The following is a 19847-nucleotide window of genomic DNA, read 5'->3' on the forward strand; positions in this document are numbered from 1 at the left end:
AAGCCATACTAATGTAAAGTATGGGATTTAATCCACAGGATATTGATAAAAAATAATGCTTTCCTTGATATTTCTGAAGTGAAAATGCGTTACAAGCTTTAAGGTACCTTTGGACTACCTTGTCCGTTGAAGTTTGATAATTTCTTCAGTTTTATAATTAGGTCCTCCTGATTTGTACAGAAGTACAATAGGAGCATATGTCTATTGTTGTGGATCCTTCCCACCACAAATCACACCTCCCCAACTAATCTGGCAGCAGTTTGTAAGAAAGGAAAGTTGAGATGCGAGTTCTGCAAACAGGCATATTTATTTTACATCTTTGCATACCAATGTTACTGTGATCTTTATACTTTCCTAGTGGGAAGGAGTAGGAACAGAAAATTGGATTAAAACCTTTGGGGATTTTTTTCATTATTTCTCAGTGTTAGTTTTTTCCACATGCAGTAGAGTCTTTTACAGAAAATGCAAATTTTATTGCCAATATTAATAAGGAAAGGACACTCTAATGGACTTGGAGTTCAATGCTTCTGTTACTAGAGGGCACAAGATTGTAAGGAACTGGTTTTTATAAATTTAGGCTACGGTCTCTGTTGTCTTTCCTTAAACCTCACATGTTTTCTTTAGCCATTTATGAATCTTGGCTTGTCCTTTTCCTGTCTGTAACTAGTTGTTGTATTAGCTGCTGATGGAGGATGCTGGATGTATGTGTATGAACCCTGCAGTGCCGTGCTTGCTGGCAGTTAAATACTATGTGTCCTTAGAAGATGTTACTCTTGACAATCCCAGTTCAGTACTCTTCTTTTTCAAAGTCTTCTAAAAGCAGTGCCAGGAGTTATGTTGTTCTTCATGAGCTGGAACACCTTTCCTTTGAGACTGGGATTTCTCTGGCTGTAAACAAGTGCCACTGTGTATGGTTTGGGCTGTGTTTGAAAACTACTGTCCCAGTGTTTGTCATGTGAATGAATCACACCAGTTCAACCATTGCCTTTCCCTAAATGAGGTAGCTGTTGTTACATTACCTACATTTTATATGTTACAGATTATTTGTTCTGTCTGTTCAGCAGTAAGACACGTGCCAGAGCACCCTCAGAGAAGGAGATACTGGTTCCTATTGTGATGAGCGTATGATTCTCTTTTAAAAAAAATGATGAAAATTAAGCTTTTTGGCATGACTTTGGCTAGGAAATACAAATTACCTTCCTGCTGGTATTTCTGTGCATTACAACTCAGATGGATTTCTTGCAACTTTACTGCTCCTCATCCAGCATCTGGATCGCTTTAGCACAGGAATAGTCCCATTCAGATCAACCCCAGTGTGAGCTTCAGTCGACTGAAGAGGGCATATCCCTTGGTCCAGAAAAGCAGTTAAATTTATGCACAGATCTGACTATACCAGCAGTCCACTTGAAGGCTGCAGATAGATGGGGCATCCTCTGGAATGGCCTTTTACTCTACTCTAATAAATACTGCCCTTGCTCCAGTCTTCCTGTGGTCTAATCTTATTCACCAGTACAGTTGTATTGAAGATCAATCTTAGGTTCCTTTGTTGAGCTGCTATATCCTCACCCATATTGAATGCACAGTCTCATTTATGATTTCTTCTTCTGTGAACACTTGACACGAATTTAGATTTATGCCTCATCTCAAATTTAATGTAGAGACTTGAAGTATTGTGAGGAGCACAGAGCTGGAAAGGACTGCCTAGGTCATTGAGCCTAGTCATTTGATGCTGGAGACACCAGACACCATACAATCCTTTGCATCTTAAAAGCAGGTAGATTTTTTTTGTTCCTACTACTCAGATTGGAGGGTTATGCAGGAACCTCATTGATCCAGTGGCTAGATGTATCCATGGCCAGATTATTTTCATTTATTTTGCTGCCAGTGGTATGATTTAACTTAAATAGCTCTTCTCCTTGATTTCACTCAAGCCATGGAATACCAGACTTGGTTAGAAGGAACCTCAGACACCACCCCCACCCCTTGTCCACCCCATGCCCCCCTGCCATGGGCAGGGACACCCCCTCCCCAGCCCAGGGTGCCCCAAGCCCCATCCAACGCAGCCTTGAACCCTGCCAGTGATCTAGGGGCATCCCCAGCTTCTCCAGACACCCTGTGCCCTCCCATGGAAGGATTTCTGCCTCGGATCTCATCTCAAACTCCTTCAGCTTTACCTATATCTACGGGTGTGAGAGCTCAGCGCATCCAAACGCTGTCAGTGTCGGGTAACTTTCTGAATTTCAGGATCTTTAGCTCCATGACCAAGCGTTCTGTCCGTTCCCTTCCAGCCGTACATGCGGTACCCATGAAGATGAGGCTGAGAACGCGGAAAGCTTCTCAGCAATCCAATCAGCTTCACACCCAGCGGGCTCTGAGGGCCAAGAGGAAACACTCGGAGGTGGAGGAGACCTTACCTGGTGGCGGAGGAAAACCACAGAAAAATGAAACCGGCTTGTTGTCTTCAATCAAAAAGTTCATCAAAGGAAGCACACCCAAGGTATGCCGCCGCTGGGTTCCTGCTTTGGCTTTGTTATTTGGGTCACACTCAGTTCAGTTCGATTTCAGGACATTTCTAGGAAGAATAAATAAATGTGGAGGGTTGTGGAAGCAAAATGTTCCTGTAAAGAGTTGGAAGGTGAGAAGTACCTGTGATAGTTCTGTCAGGTAACAGGTATTTTATTTTAAAGCACCAGACTTTCAGATCCTCATAGTCCTGTTCAGGACAGTCTGGTAAATCACAGGATTTGTTACCTAGGCATTTCTTTGTGAAAACATTGGCTAATAAATTCAGTAGATTTTTAATTTCTGATTTAAGGATTTGTTGAATTTGGGAATTATCAGTGCTGGCAACTAAGAAAAGCAATTTGCTTTTATATTTTTAGCATTTATGTTCAAAATTGTTTAGGAGTATCAATCAGTAAAGGTCAAAACTCACCGATTCAACTGTGATGAAACTGAGATGTCTGCTCAGTGTCTTATTGCAGTGAACGCTGCCCCCACATAGAGGGTCAACTGCAGACTTTGTCAGGTCACAGCCACTAAATCTCTGTCCTGAGCAGGGCAGAAACCTGAACTTTCCCACCCTTTGCATGGTAAAACCTGTTTCATGCACGTTTGGAGGGTGAGTTCTATACACATTGGCTTTGAGAGGCTGAATATATCCTTGCAGTTGCTTCAAACACCTGTGGGTGTTCTCTGTAAAGGCAGGCCAGTTAAAAAAAATAAACCTCCTCCAGTCCCACCAGTCCAGGTACTGACATTATGAGCCTGGAAATGTTAAAGGAGAGTAGCTAAGAAGTCATAACTAATTTAAAGGGTATCCCAGATCAATAAAAATATGATATAAATATAGATAATATTTCTATAAAAAATTAATGATATAAAATACTTATATTAAAATAGAAATTAAGTATTTTCTGGCTTTTTAAGGAAACAATGAAACTAGAATTTTGTAACAAGCTGAAGCTGAAATAACTTTAAGTAACAGTATATTCTTAAGGTGTCCAAAATAGAGTGAAATTCATCATTTCATGGCATGTGTTAATTACTTTTCATAGAAGCACTGAAATATCGACTAAGAAATAGTTCAGTAAAAATAAATAGCTAAATCTGCTTAGATTCTTCATGAAATTGGGACAATTGATCTGTTTTACATTCAGCTTGTATATTGTAGCTCAGTAGTACAAGGCTTTGGCTGCAAAACCACTGCAACAAACACTGAAATCTAAGCAAAACATTTTACATTGGAATTCTAAGATAAGGGAAGCATGTCTGGTTTTCCTTTCCTTTTGTCTCTTTAAGGAGTTGTTAACTTTCTCTCTCCCCCTCTTCTCTTCCTCTCCCAAATCTTCAGGTTACATTTCATTCTTTTTTTTTTCTTTCCCTTGACAGGTTTTTAAATATAAAATGTCCACATTTTTCTCCTGTTCCCTTTCATGTCCTCTCCTGTGCCTGTAGCAGGGCTTGGAGTGGTTCCAGTGGCATTAGCATGGCATGATATTGATACTGCCGGGCTACCTTCCAAAGCGCTAATGACTTAACAAAGTAGTCTTGTGGCTGCCATGGCAACGTTATAACTCTGTGAGATGGGGTGTGTGTGTGTGTGTGTGTACCACTCACACAGAGCCTCGTTTCTGGGTATGTTGAAATCTCAATCACCACCGAGGTTGTGTATGGATTTAGAGCAGTAAATGCCTTCATGACAAGTATATCTCGACAGTTTCAATCATAGTCAGGGATGATTTGTCTGGTGTTGTAAAGAAGGTGTATTAGAAATGCTCCTTGAACCCTTCTAGCTCTTCAGAGCTCTGCAACTTTGGATGTGGTGTTGTTACTTGGAGGCTCAGTTTGGGCCTTAACACATAAGGTGGTTTCTGAAAATGGCAGGGAAGCAAACTAAATGTTTGGCTGCTGTGAGGTTGCTGTGTTCCTCATGGCACTGATATCGGTGGGGATGGGTTATAGCCAATTGAATGGATCTCAGAATTCAAATAGACTGTTAGAGAACACACATGGTAGGTGTACTTAATTCTGTATCCCTACAGTGAAATTTTCAGGGCATACACCAAGCAGTACAATACTGCCATTCCATTATATCTACTTTCACACTTAAATTCTATTAACTAGTACACCATGGGCACAGCAGCAAGAGCCTTCCCACCACATCACAATAGCTCCTCTTCTGGGATGTCCAGATTTGGTGAATTCTTTATGCCTCTCCTGATACCATCAGCCAGATTTCCCATTTCTCTTGTTTTTGGTTTGCACTTATTTTCCATAGAGCAGAGTTGAGAGCACAGTTCATTTTCTGAAGGCCAGTGGATAGCTTTTAGAAGTTAATTAATTTCTCTCATTTTTCCCTGGTGTCGAACATTTGAGCAAATGACCTAAAAGATGAGAAGCCTTACTGTTCTCTTAGGAGTTCAGTGAGCCATCCGTTTTCTCTCATTATTTGGATTTATGGTATATACATATTATTAATTCTAAGTGGTAGTAATTAGATTGTTCTCACCAAGGTTGTTGGTCAAGGATATTGCTGGTAGGAAACTTTTGGCATCAGTGGTGTTCCTTGACTTCTGGTCTGGATGTCAATATGTTTCCATGTTTGTTAGTATTTCTTTCAGCTACTGTACTGTTAGCATGGGCTTTAGATTTTCTCTAAAAGTTCTATTTATTTTTTCTTGGAGCATGCAAACCATTCTTCTCTTTTCTTTTTAAAGATGTGAAACTGCTGCTCCAGAAAGGTAATACTGGAATTCTGAAATGGAAATTAAAATTAACTTTGATATGATCTGTGGCATCCTTATTTGTTTTGATATTTAATTCCATTTATTTTGCATTGTCTCACACCTTACATTTCTCTGTACTTGATATGATCATGCTTTAGATTTTAGATTGCCATTTTATTAAGTTGTAGTAGGTGCTTTGGGGGGAAAGGGGAAGAAATCTGTCTTGAACATGTGTGCCTGCACACGCTCTTGTGCACAGAAAATACTCTGTTTAGTTCTGTGTCGTTGGTGTAAGTGCCACAGGGGAGCACAGCCACTTACTTCAAGGTAACAAGAGTCGTTGGGTCCTAACCCTTGCTTACAACATGTTTAACAGCTATGTTTGGCCATGTACTACATGGTATGGGTTAGCAGCAAGTTACAAGGTTGTATACAACAAACAAGCTGCTTTATGTAGGGAGCATGGTGGAGAATTTCTTACTGGTGTTGTTGGGCAGTTTACTCCCTGTACATTCATTGGGTTTCAGTTAATTTTAGTCTGTGTTTCCCCAGCTCCATAACACTGAGATGTTTATAAATTGGCTATCCATTGAGATAGTACTTCAGCACAGTTTGTGTGCTGCAGAAGTCCCAAGTACAGATTTCTTTCCCCATACTTTGCTCTTTACCTTCAGTTGTCAGTTTGAATGAGTTTGGATTTCCAGCTGGCTGGATACATACTGCTTATTCTGCACCTGGAAGTGGAACAATCACTGGAACTTTGGGGAACCTTTCCCTAACAGCAGACGCTTTTGGGGCAGGATTCAGTGGTGAAAAGCAGCCCTATTCAGTATGTTTCTTTTCCTCCTCTTTCTGTTTTAAGGAAGAAAGAGAAAATCCTGCAAAAAGAAGTAGAATTGAACGGGATATCGATAACAACTTGATCACATCCACACCTCAGACAGGAGAGAAGCCTAATAAACAGATCTCCCGAGTACGACGGAAAAGTCAGATGAATGGAGGTTTGTATGTGCTCTCATCGTACCGTGATGCAGTCGTCCTGCTGCTGACAACCAGTGCAGGGTATTTCTTCAGGTGTGGGGGTTTTTGAGGGTTTTGTGACAGTTTAATATGTGGTTGGATTGAGCTATTTCAGACCCAAGTTTGCTTTAAAACAAATATTATTCTAAAAAGCCAGTGGCAGCTATTTGATATAGCTCTTCTCCCATTTGCTCACAAAGAAGTGAAATGAGACTTTCCCACTCGACCTCTGTGGAAGGAGCCAGGTGTCCCTGGGTATTGAAAGCACTTGTCAAACTCAGACAGGTTTCTGTCATAGAAGAATAGGAAAATTTAGATCAGAAGGGTTGTCTGGGCCAGTCCCCCTACTCCCCTCAACGCTGATACAGCTTGAAGCAAGATCTGACTTTGGAGTTAGATTGGGCTGCCCAGAGCCTTTCCCAGTTGAGTTTTGACTGTCTTGAAGGATGGCAATTCTACAACCCTGTTCCAGAGTTTGAGCACGTCCCTGTGAAGACTCTCTCTTTTAGGGTATCTCTAACAATGACATGAACAAATGGCCAGTGGCATTTGAATTATCAGCTGTGGTTCCAAATCTGACTATATACCCCTGTTTTTTAGATTTCTAAGGAAGCAAGACTTCTGTAATTGTGTGGCCTGTCTGTGTTCCTTCGTTCTCCTTACCCCTAATAACTTTGGAATCCATTCTCTGCTTTCTAAGTTTGTCAGCAAGGAAGAGGTCTCAAGGATATTCCATAGTGCAAGAAGGTTTGCAAAATCATTAGCTAAGTAGAAGATAGAGCTCCAAGTGAGAGGCTCAGCTGACAAAAAGGTTTACACAAAATACATGTGTTTACTTCCACATGGACAGACATCTCAGGGACTTGTTACTGTGAAGTAAATAACTTCTCTTCCATTTCAGTCCCAGAACTCCCTTGGAGCCCCGTTGTAAGGTGGGAATTTCTGGTTGTAGGATGAACTTTAGTGTACATGCACACTTAGAGAAACCCTGAACTCTTACAGGCTGGGTTTTGTAATGTGAAGATTTCTTTAACTCTGTGTCCCTTGTTACCTGTGGTAACAACTAAAAATTATTTTACTTCACAATTGGTTTTATGCAGGTGTGTGTGTGAAGAATAATAAAGTATGGACTTGTTCTTGGGGGTTTGGAGGTTGAGCCTCTGGAGTTCCACTGGCTCTTCCTCTTGTTTCCATCTGGTGGAGCCTCAGCGATGCTGACACTGTTATGCAGCTTGTCACCATTCTTTCCCTCAAGGACTGAAACTTCTAGAGCACACTTTTGCAGACAGTGAGTGCTCCCCAGTTTGAAGTGATAAACTGAAGATGGTGCTGAAAATTGGCTTTTACTGGTAACATTGACACTAAATTGTCTACCTCACTTTTTTAATTAAACCCTGGTTTTACCAACCAAGTTGAACCACGAGCAACAGGGATCTTTCCTATAGAGAAAGTCATCATAAGAGAGCACGCAGCAGTGCAAACCAGGAGCATGGTATTATACTTTATTACTTTTCTTCTACAGAAGCTGGAAGTTATGAAATGACAAACCAACATGTAAAGCAGAATGGAAAACTAGAAGATAATCCTTCCACTGGCAGCCCCCCACGAACTACGTTACTGGGAACCATATTTTCTCCTGTTTTCAATTTTTTTTCACCAGCAAATAAAAATGGTGAGTATTATTTAAAAAGCCAGTACTGTTAAAGTGAAGAATGATAAATTATTTAAAAAAAAAAAACATGTGTTGAGCAGTGGTACACTTTTTTTTCTTCTGATTTATAGTCTGAGAGTTACTACTACCAGGTAAAAGGCCTCCTTAATTCTTAGAAGGGTTGATCACTAATCAAAGAAGAAATGTTTATATGCATTAGAACCTTTCTTTCATAGGTGTAAGTATCTAGTGGTATGCCTTTTCTTAAAGGATAAATAAATAAAAATTGGTAGTAAGTTCCCTGTCCTGGAACATAAAGGCATTTTTCCAGGTCTTCATTTTGGGTCATATTTTTGTGATGTGACTCAAACACAGCCATCTTCAGTTATTCTGATTGATTTTTTTTTTCCCCTGTGGTTAATAATGGCTGTAGCATTCTGATAGGTAACTTGGCTTAAATATAATGACTTGAGTGTACTTAATTCAGGAACATCAGGATCAGATTCTCCAGGACAGGCTGTAGAAGCTGAAGAAATAGTCAAGCAGCTTGACATGGAACAGGTAGATGAGATTACTACAAGTACTGCGACATCCACCAACGGAGCAGCTTACACTAGCCAAGCAGTGCAGGTCAGGTCCTCTGTCAACAATGGCCTAGAAGAAGTGGAGGAAACAAATGACCGTGACCTGCCACCGCTCACAGGTAAGAAACCTGAGCTTGCCTTGGACCCAGGCGTTGAAGCTGTACCTGATTTGTGCTCTTAGGGAAATCCTAGCTCTGGCCTTCTGTATAAATATTTCAGGGCATGCAAACAGTATTGATATTGATTTTTATGTTTAATAGACTGATCTCTTTTATGCATTAAAGATGCAGTTTTGGCAAGTGTTATCTATTCCCAGTGTAACTGGGAATCACAGAATCACAAGGTTGGAAAAGACCTTTAAGCTCGTAAAGTGCAACCGTTTCCATCATGTGCTAAACCATATCCCTGAGCACCTCATGCACCCCTTTTTTTAAACACATCCAGGGAAGGTGACTCAACCCCCTCCCTGGGCAGCCTGTGCCACATCCCTACAGCTCTTTCAGGGAAGAACTTTTCTCTCACATCTGAGCTGACCCTGCCCTGGCGCAGCTTGAGGCCATTTCCCCTTGTCCCATCTCCTGTCCCCTGGCTGAAGAGACCATCGCCCTCCCTTCAGGTAGTTGTAGGTGGTCATAAGGTCTCCCCTCAGCCTCCTCTTCTCCAGACTGAGTTGACCTCATAATGTTTCATCAAATGAAAACAAAGATTCCAGAAGAAAAGGCATTTTTACTAATACCAAACCCTCTTCCCTGAGCTGCTTGAGCTGGAACATGCATCCTGGTAGCTGACACCGTAGGGGTTAGGTGGATGCTGTGCTGCATCACACATGCACTGCCGTTCTGGCATGAAGGGCTGTGGTGTGATGGGACCTGATGTCAGGCGCTGGGGCAGCTTCCTGAGGGCAGGGAGCTGTTCAGAGGAGCCGGGGCTGAGAGGGACGGGCTGAAGGATGAAGTTTTGCTCCTGTTTGAGGACGTGTGTTGAGTGCAAATTTTCACTTCTAAAAACTGCTCTAATAAGACTAGCTCTTGTGGTTTTTTGTTTTATTTTTGGTTTTGGTCATTTTCGTTGAATTTTAGCACCAGTATCTCCAGACAGTGGCTACTCATCAGCTCACGCAGAAGCCACCTATGAAGAAGACTGGGAAGTCTTTGATCCGTAAGTGCTGATGTTTGTACTGAAAAGATTAAATTGGTAATGTTGGGTACTCGTTAAGACATTTAAGTTCAAACATTTTAAATTATGGTAATCAATTCCAAAAGCTTTTAATTAAAATTCAAAAAAAAGTGCTTATTGATGGGGGGTTCTTTCAATTGAACATGCTTATTTCTTGTGCAGGCTTAAATATTTGAAATATTAAGTTGGGCTACAACATAACCAGTCAAATAATGTCTACACACTTCTACAGCAAAATCTGTATTCTTTCCAGATACTATTTCATCAAACATGTCCCACCACTAACAGAAGAACAACTTAACAGGAAGCCAGCTCTTCCACTGAAAACAAGAAGCACACCAGAATTCTCATTAGTTCTAGACTTGGTAAGTACCTCTATAAACCCATACCAACAGCAGGGGATATGCAGCATTCATTTATTTTGTTTGTTGCTCAAATTAGTCATCTTTGCTTTCAAAAAAAAAAAAAACCCTTGGTGATGGTTATGGGTTTTTTAGTATTTTTAGTTATAGCCAGCATTAAAGAAAAAAAATAGTGGCAGGAATAGAATGATTGTGGTATTTCTTAAATAGATAACAGTTGGGTTAAAAAAAGGGCATTACAACTTTTATTGTCTCAAGCAAAGAGTTGTCTGTCCCCATAAAGCTTTCCTAAATCCAGGGTGAAAAAATGGGATGTAATAAATAGGAAAATTCAGCTTTGTCTTGCATCGAGATAGATCAAGAATAGATCTGTTAATTCTTAGAACACTCTTACTTTTAAAGGGCACAAATCCACTTTTTAAAAATAGGAATATTATCATTTCAATTTTAAATATTAAAATATATTTGTCTTTATAATGTTTTCTTCTAGTCTCTGTTTTCAAAGTGGTTTCAGACCCTATGAATGATGTCAGGAACATTATTGTGTCATGAACAGTCCCCCAGTGGTCCCAGGAGTGGATAGATTATTCGGATTCCCAGATGCAGAACTAAATGGCAGAATAGCCTATAAAATTAAGATACCTTCTTGTAATTATGCCCCTTGCACACTGTTTGGAGAGGAATTTTGTCAGAAACACAAGAATAAAGACTTGTATCATTCATTCTAAGAATCCTTCAATCTTGACAGCAGTTAATTTCCCAGAGTAGATAGACCTACCTTAAAATGAGCATCAAAATCCAGAAAATTACTTTGTTTTCAACATTCTTTTCCCAATCTCTGTTTTACATTGTCTTTTTTTTTTTTTAATAGGATGAAACATTAGTGCACTGTAGTCTAAATGAATTAGAAGATGCTGCACTCACTTTTCCAGTTCTTTTTCAAGATGTCATTTACCAGGTAATTAGTGTGCACAGAGAGAATACATTTGTTATATTTCATTTAGCATAGGGATTCTTGCTGTGTGTGCTTGTTGCCTTGTTTAAAGAGAGGTAAGTAACCTCCTGGTGTTTATCAGCTGTTGTAAACTGCAGGTGTCAGGCTTTGGGAGGTGGATTTGCTGCCGTGCTGTGCCAGTTGTAAGCACTCATTGCAGAGAGAGCGTGGGGATGTCTGTGGCAGTGATGCCACAGCAGCCTCTCTCCTTGCCGGCAGGTGGAGGCAGGAGCAGCCAGAGTTCAGGTACAGCTGCCTACCAGCTGGTAACTGGCTTCCCTGGTAGGGAAAACGAGTCCACATTGCTCCATCCTTTCTGTCTTTATTGAAGACGTCTTCAGATGCTTCTGTCTTGGTCTCTAGTCTTGCTCTACGCTCCCAGAGTGTCTGCTGGGTTCTTTTTGGCTGCCTTGTGGAGACCACTAGATTGAGGGTTTTGTTCTGCTTTTGGAGGTGGTGGTAACTGTGTGTGTGATGCTGCCCAGAGAGGGGGTGGGTGCCCCGTCCCTGGGGGTGTTCAAGGCCAGGTTGGATGGGGCCCTGGGCAACCTTGTGTAGCTCCAGGCCTGGAGGTTGGTGGCCCTGCCTGTGGCAGGGGGTTGGAGCTCTGTGATCCTTGGGGTTCCTTCCAGCCCAGACCAGTCTGTGATTCTATGACGTACTGCAGAGAAAAAGCCTGGGAAGGAGGAACTCTCTTCCAGCAACTACCAGGGATGCTGCACTTGACCCCAGCTGTTCTCAGGTCCTTTTGTGTGATGTGCCTGAGAGTAGCAACAGTTTCCCCACCATGCAGTTCACAGGATATTGGACCCCACTGTAGTATCCCTGGAGAATGAGGTAGTCATCAGGCACTTTAAAAGGACACGTGTCCAGGTATTTTTCTAGGTTTAAAAAATGTTTTTCTTCTCAGTTGCCTATAAACACCTTGGAATCTGAAAAGCAGAAATAACTTTTCAGCATGGGTTTGTCTTCTCTCTTATGTGGCGATGGCCATTCAGTTTCCTCCAGGCTGATCGTGGAAGGAGCCTTAGAATTAGTTCTTTGGAGGTCCTTGACACTGCTACAGACTTGGGAAGACTAAGGCTTCACTTTTTTCCTTCCTTCCTTCTCTTAAGAGATCTAGGTATGATTTGAGTGGTTTCTGCCTATAGCTGCACTCTTTTTAGAGATCCTACATTTATGCTGAGAGCTAACCAGGATTTTGCCTTTAGGAAACTGAAGCCTGTGAAAAGAGTGACTTAAAATATTTCTAAAGCTTTATTTAATCACATTGTATGCCGGCCTGTATAGGCCTTGATACAGTACAGTTGCTGTGTGGGGCCTGGGGAAGCTTTCTCTTTACTTTCTCTTTGGAGTCTAGCCTGGGTTTGCCAAGGAACAGTAGCTTCTTGGGGGCTTGAGGAGGTCAGTGCCTCTGAGCATGCTCTCCTGATCACTGTTCTACAGCACTGTTCTGTTTTACATCACACTGACACATATTTTAAGGCTTCAATTAAGCTCAACTTTACCTAGGGTATGGAAAGAGACAAATAATCTCCTGTGGTAAAAGCTGAAAAGACATGTGTTGGTATTTCATCCTCTTCTTAGTGGTTTTAGTCAGTGATGAGCTACTTCCCAGCTTGTGGAATGTATTTCCTTCTTATCGATTTGGTCACCACCTCCAGTTTTGTCCTGTATTAGTTTCACGTCTCCATGTTGCATTTGGAAAGTCATTTCAGCTGGCAAGAGAGAAGCAGACACTAAGCTGTCCGGGCAAAGTAGAAGTCAGCAAGTTACTATATATAAAGTATTGCATAATGGCACCCACTGGAAACAATATTAGATGTGGAAGAGACATTTCTGGAGAAGTTTTGCATTACTATCAAATGACAAACCACTTTCATGTAGGTTTTACAGAAATATTAGGCAATTATCTATTACCTCTTTTATAGGAAAGAGAAGATCCTAGCTCAGTGCTCATTTTCCTTCTGAATCTCTGGGCTTTCTCATACTGCAAATGTGAGCCTGGGTTCATAGAATGTCCATTGTCCTGCCCATCTGAAGGCATCAAGGCAGTGCTCTTGTGATAGCAGTGTGATGATAAACCAGGCACTTCTCAAAAAGATGCACCAGAACTGTCCCTTACAGGATCCTGAAACAGCAGGAGTCAGGTTGATGTGGGTTCTAGAAGGTCTTGATAAAATGCAGCTAAACTCCATGGGCCAGCAAGTCAAGCACAAGTTTCATGTCTGGGAACTCAGCTCTGCTGTGGGTTGTTTTGGTGATTTGAACTGTTGGATTTGTTTTAAAGAAAGGTTTCTAAAAATACAGGCTCACAAGTTATTTCTCACAACTTACCCAGAGGGATGATGTGGAGAAGAACAATTTAATGTCTGAGTGTAGTGTGGTGTTCTGCAAACTTCAGTGTTACTGTGTGGTTCTGGTGCTGATATCTGGGATTTATATAAAACTTTTGGATGAGTCACACCTGCTGATTTCTGCTGTAAAAAACTAGCAAAATCTGTGAAATCAGCACAGTTGGGCTTGCTTACTTCAGCATGCTGAGACCATGAATTTGGGTTTTCTTGGTTTAAAAGGGAAAAAAAATTCTTTAAATTATGCCAGTGTTTAAAGTTCTGGACTTAGCAAAATTACTTTGCAAAGCTGAGATTGTCTTCAATGCCCTATCTGTCTTGCATCTGAAAACAAAAAGACATGTGCAGCTCTTCAGCTGTAGACTTTAGAAGTTGTACTCTTTGTATTACTTTACATAATAAGATAAGCAGCTTATCTTCTGAAGAAATTTATCTTCCCTTGGTATTTTTTCTTGGTAAAGAGGTTTTCTTTCTGCTGTTGGTTTCAAGTCTCAGACATGAGATCATCTCTCCCTCTGCTCCACACAGAAGGGTTCCCTCCGAGGCTGTAGCCAAAGGCAGATGTTTTCACTCAGTTCTCCAGTTGAAATGCATCTTTATGGCTCTATCACAGAATAATTCCCTTTGATCTCTCTGATCCTTGAGAAATGCTTGGGAACTCCACAGGTCAGTCGTGGGTTACTGAATATTGAGTTACATGGGCTCCATCCTGCTGCTCCCAACAGTGACTTTGAGCCTTCACTTTGTGACTGCAGAGGAGTGAAGCAAACAGTGCTAGTGACTTCTGGCTCTGCCTTTTAATGAGCTCCACTCTGTTTCTTGGAGATAACCAAAGAGCCATCAAGCTTTGGGTCTGCTCTCTGTCCTTTCAGCAGACTGTCAAGGCTCTGTCAGGGCAGACTGGGAGCAGCCAGGTTAGCCTGGGGCTGGTGTCCAGCATGCCCTCTGGTCAGGTGGGGAACAGGGGTGCAGCTGGGCCAGGCAGGGGTCTTTCTGTGCTGCAGCATGAGCATCCTGGGCAAGTTCACCAACCTCTCTCTTGCTTTCAGCCTGTGAAATCACCAGGTGTAGAGGTACGTTACAGGGCTGCTGCAGTTTGTTACTGTGACTGCAGGGATTTTGACACTGAGTGGAATAGGTGTCTTGTTTTTAGTGCATGCAAGGAGGAATGTTTCCTTCAAAGACTGAAAGGGTTTGGAACCAGGAGCATATCATATAACAACAATATTCATTTTGCACATTTAGATTTTGTTGCCATTGAAATAATGGCATGTGATGATCATTTGGAGAGAAAAACGAACTCAAATGTGGAAAGAAACCCCAATACCACAACAACCAAAACCACCCCAGTAGAAAACTTTTGAGGGGGCTTTTCATATGTTACATGGTTTTTAAGTCACTTTGAAGTAGCTGATAGCATGTATCTCTGCTGACAAACTTGCAGTCCTCAAAAGTGGTGAAAATTATTATTAGAATTCCAGCTACATTTTCAGATACTATTTTTCACATTAGATCTGCTCATCATACACTTTGTTCTGCTCTGGTTACCTGGGGCTCTGTGTTCAGCTTGTCATAGTGGGTGTAAGGATGTGGTTGCTGTGAGTTGTGCCAGGGTGCCCCAGACCAGTGGCTCTGCCGTCAGTGTCACTGTTCAGTTATATATGTGTGTGTGTATAAACTGGGGTTAGAACTACAGATTGTACAAAGAAATCTCCCTGGATTTCTTGTCTGCATTCACATTTGAGCATCCTGGAGCATGACAGATGTGATGATAGATACACATGAATAACTGTGGCAGTAATTCCAGTAGAACACTACAAACATGCTGCGATTCACCCTGGGATGAGCAAACTGCAGAGAGAACCAGAAAGTGTGAGGGAGCTGAGCAGCTGTAACTGTGCTCTGATCTGATCAGATGACTCTTAAAATCCTTTGAAGTGCCCATTGTGACCAATATAATTCAATTCAGTTTTAAGAGGAACAATAAATTAAATACACAGTGTTTTTATTTATATTAGCAGCAGTTGAAACATCCACAGGGCACCTTACTGCTCTGGTTGCTGGGGGATTTGTAGAGGAGATGCTGAAGAGACTGTGTCTGACATGGCATCTGTGTTTCTTCCATAATAGGGAAAAGGCTCATTAATTTAAATATTGTCCTCTTTACCTATTAGCAACTATTACCTGTAACCTAGTTCTGAAGGGAAAATTTTAGGTCACAATAAAGTAAATATTGGGAAAAATGACCCGAACAGAAAGAATCCTTTTGGCACTTTGGAACTTCCCTTCCCTTCAACACCATTACAGCTGGGGAGGTTGCTGCCCACATCATTTACTTGCTAGGTCTGGAGCAGCGAACAATCTGCACTGAATTTACAGTCATGGACAACTTGAGTGTTATTTAGTGTCTGTCTGGTCACCTGGAGACATTTGTTCTTGTGGGAAGCTACACCCATCATCTCATCCCTGAGCCAAACTTCACTCCCTTCTTATGGCAAGGGGAGGCAGCATCTGCACAGGGATTTTTACTGCTGTTGGGAGATGTGGGGTGAAGACACGCTTGTCAGCTCTGTAGAGGGGTGGCTTTTCAGTGGTTACCTTGGCTGAAAGCAGCCCAGAAGCCTGACAGGCACTCCGTTCTCAATAGCCGATTTGAGGGCTATTTATTTACTGCCTCCAGATGTGGGTTTGCCAGTGAGAGGGGGAGCAGACCTCATCTGCATAGCCAATGAATCTATCTTCACATGCCAGGAGGAGAGCTCCTATTACCAGGCAAGATAAGATTGTCTGCTGTTGGTGATTGCTCCTAGGGTGGAGAAAACCCCCAGTACTTAAATGCTACTGTAATAACCAGTCACTCTGCAAGCTTAAGCCAGAAATTCAGATAATTTAAGGAAGAAACAAAAGCCTTACCAAATTTTGAGCTAAATAATGAACTTCACATTGGCTCAGCAGTACGTGCTTCCTTTACAGGACTGAGATCTATTGCAGCATGTGATAACAATATAAAATCTTGCATCCTCTTAAACTATTCCTCTGTTCTTGCCCTCTGCTCACTTTGTTGTGTCCACAAACAAACTTGATACAATTCAGTTCAAGCAATACGAGTCCTATTTGGAGATTTACTGTGATTTGAAGGTAGATCTAAGCCAATTCCTAACTGATGTTAAAAAAAACCTTAAAGCTGAAATTACCTTGGTGGAAATGAACAGAAGTTCAGTACACTCCCTTCTTTCCGGGGTGTTTCAGGAACTCTTCCCTCAAACCAGGGTATCTCTATATGGGGGCGACCTGAGAACCAAAAGAGGGGCGAGCAGGGTGTGGGGCTGTCTGTCAGGCTGTCTGTTGCTTGTAGCCCCTAGTATGTCATCACCGTGGGGTGAGATCAAGCCCAGGTCTGTGCCAACGCCGCAGCTCCCATTGTTCCAACAGCGACGTGAGGGTTGTACTGGGGGAACAGAACAGCACTTGGCACATGTCCTGTGTCTGCCATGGGCTGGGCTGTTGCCTCATGCTGTGGGTCAGTACAAATGCCTCTGTGTGAGCCCCAGGCTTGTGTGTGGGGTTAAATCAGAGTGAGATGCACAAGTGTCCGCACTTGGTGTCTCTTCTCGTGAGTCTGCTGGTGTTTGCAGGGAGTACTCTGTGTGTGTGTGTGTGTGTGTGTGTGTGTGTGTGTGTGTGTGTGTGTGTGTGCAGTGCTGTGCTGATGGTATTTGAATTTAGGGAGATTTGGAAGCCTTTTTTTCCCCCTCTTTTTTTTTTTCTTTAATCACTTCTGACACCCCCATTCAGCGCGCGGTTCTTAGCGGAAGGTTATTAAGATGAGTGTTTAGTTTACGTGCTGGCACACATTATCCAGTAACTGAACTGGTGCTGCCCAGCTGGTGAAAGCTGATTCAGAATGTTTAGTCAGAGCAACCAGTTCCATTTCTTTCTTCAGGGATTGTCCAACTTTTTATTTATTTCCATCAAAATTTCCAGTGCAGTTGTGAAGCCCAGTTTATCCCCTTGCCCTTCCACTTACCACTGCTGGGGCTGCAAGCTAATTCAATCACAGAATTGTAGGGGCTGGAAGGGACCTCAAGAGATCATCGAGTCCAACCCCCTGCCAAAACAATCATATTGTTTTAATTGAGATGTTACTCTGTAGGAAGTTAGTATTTGCTGTTGACTCTATTCCTAAGGCTCGTTTGACCTGATCTTTACAAAGTGATACCTGGGAGTGCAGGCAATAGCTGGAGTACCTGGAATCTTCACTGAAGTCCATCTCTGTTTCAGGTTTACGTCCGGTTAAGGCCATTCTTCCGAGAATTCCTGGAACGCATGTCTCAGATTTATGAGGTAAAAACAATTAGACATGACCTTTGAATTTGATTTTTTTAAAAAATGATGTTCACCTGCCTACATCTAAAATAATTACTTTTCCCCCTTTAATCCACAGATCATTCTTTTTACTGCTTCTAAGAAGGTGTATGCAGACAAGTTATTGAACATACTAGACCCTAAAAAGCAACTGGTCAGGTAAAAATAGAAAATTGTTGACATACCTGTTGTAAGCAAACTAACTCCTGTTTCCTAACAAATGTGATGAAGAAAGTGGTTGTGACATGTTCGTTATTGTGGGGTGTTTCACTAAGCTGATTCTTTGTGGGTTTTTTTTGTGGTCTAAGAGCAAGAGAAAGATGAAGTGATTGAGTTATTGCCTTGGTGATAACTTTACATTGGTGGCTGTTCATGTTCTGCAGCCTGTTGGGCTTGCTCCCAGTATCAGAACCGTGTTTGAGCTGCTTTGCAGCACACATTATGAATAAAGGAAATTAACTGGGTATTAGACTACTTCTAAACCTGTCAAACTTGATTTGTTATTTATAAGTCACCAACTGAATTGTTACCTTTACGATCAGCATGCTTTTGTTTCCTACTCCATCACAGAATCACTTGTTTGTGGGGTTGGTAGTAGAGTTGTTCTGGGTTTTTATTTCTTTATACTGAGCTTTGGTTGGAAGCGATTGGCATTTCTCAAGAGCAGTTTCTTTAGGCATCAAGCAGTTCTGCTGGATGAGATTCTTCCTATTCTCATCTGGAAGGTGGACTGGGATGTGGGAAAGCTGAAACCAGAGGAGTGTTCTCAGGGTGGTCACCCTCAGATGTCCCGAGTAAGGGAAGAAAGCAGCTCTACCTGATTGGAGTCAGGGCTCTCTGTTCTGTATTGGGGACACGACTGGCAGAGCACTTCTCTGCATCGTTTTACTGTCATCTGCAGGGAAAGCCTGATCTCTGCACACGTTCTGAAATGAGCAGATGGACTGAGCCAGTGATTGCATCTCTTGCTCTCACTTGGTGGTTTAGGCACACTGTAGCTCGCTGTCCTTAAGAGCACAAAGATCACTAGTTTTAATCCAGGAACAGTCCATCTTAGCACTTGCTTTTAAGTGGCACACCAGCAGAATGCTGGGCTGGTTTGGGGAACCTCACTTGCCACTGTGTTTTGAAGGAACAGACAGAACTAGAGTTTCAGTCACAGGAATACGTGAGCCTAACTGAGCCACGCAGCATGTGTGAACAAGCAGGGTATCTGCACTGGCAGAAGAGGAGTCCACGTCTGCATCCCTAGTGCTAAGAGTCTGTCTCCAAGAACCTCCCGTGTGTGATTCAGGGCTGCAGCTCTCACTGCATCAGGAACAGGAAAAAGATCATAAAACACGCAGCCAAACAGAATTCTAGGAATTTGCAAAAAGATCCCTGTGATGCATGAGTTCAGCTGTGATTCATGTGAAAAGCTGACATCCAGGCATGATTAGTTTTGACATTAGCCTAAAGGTAGACTTGTCAGGCACTCACACGTGTGACTCAGAAGCTATATATAAATTCACTCGCTGCCGAGGCATCAGCTTATTTTCCTCCATAGCAACATTAGGAGCTCAACCCCTTTATGAAACGAAACATGCTGTGTACAGCTTCTAAAAACTTCATTTAAAAATACAAGCAGCCATAAAGAAACAGCTTTGTGATACAACTCAAAAGCCCTCTAGTCTACAGTTTGCTTTTAAATTGCAGTTGTATTGATATTCCATGAGATTTCAGTTTTATTCTGGATGTCGTTTTAATCTGAGCCCTTGCAGTCTATCCATCCCCTTAGTACGTGTTTCTTCTGTAATAAATTAAGAGGGAGTAGACTAATTGAAAAGGAAGAAGTTGGTGGAATGTTTTGGCCTGGAGGCTTTTTTCAAGCTCTAATAACTGAAATAGGTTAATTGCCAAGAGAGGTAACATAAAAAAGCAAACATTTCTGATACTCCGTGTCCCGGCGTGCAGCGGCCCAGGGAGGCCAACTGCTGGAACTAAATAAAGGGGTAATAAAACCCCTCAGGGGCCTGTGCAGGGCTCAGCCCCAATCTTGGGGACATGCAAAACCATTGGAGTGGTTTGGGTCCCTCTAAGATGGTTAGCAAGCACGAGCCTGGTGACAAAGACT

At 42.0% G+C, this 19847-nt stretch overlaps 1 protein-coding gene across 1 annotated transcript in view; it reads left to right on the forward strand.

Moving 5' to 3' along the window:
• CTDSPL2 (CTD small phosphatase like 2) overlaps positions 1-19847 on the forward strand; it is a 39911-nt gene that overhangs the window by 17809 nt on the left and 2255 nt on the right. The window contains exons 2-10 of the mRNA XM_084268366.1: positions 2289-2497; positions 6091-6229; positions 7771-7920; positions 8387-8602; positions 9563-9641; positions 9913-10024; positions 10893-10979; positions 17651-17713; positions 17814-17893. Of these exons, the coding sequence (XP_084124492.1) occupies positions 2306-2497; positions 6091-6229; positions 7771-7920; positions 8387-8602; positions 9563-9641; positions 9913-10024; positions 10893-10979; positions 17651-17713; positions 17814-17893 (1118 nt within the window). The 5' untranslated portion in view covers positions 2289-2305. The remainder of the gene's footprint in view (positions 1-2288; positions 2498-6090; positions 6230-7770; positions 7921-8386; positions 8603-9562; positions 9642-9912; positions 10025-10892; positions 10980-17650; positions 17714-17813; positions 17894-19847) is intronic.

Source organism: Gallinula chloropus (assembly GCF_964237585.1).
Source record: "Gallinula chloropus genome assembly, chromosome: 9".
In the NCBI taxonomy this organism is placed as follows: Eukaryota; Metazoa; Chordata; class Aves; order Gruiformes; family Rallidae; genus Gallinula; species Gallinula chloropus.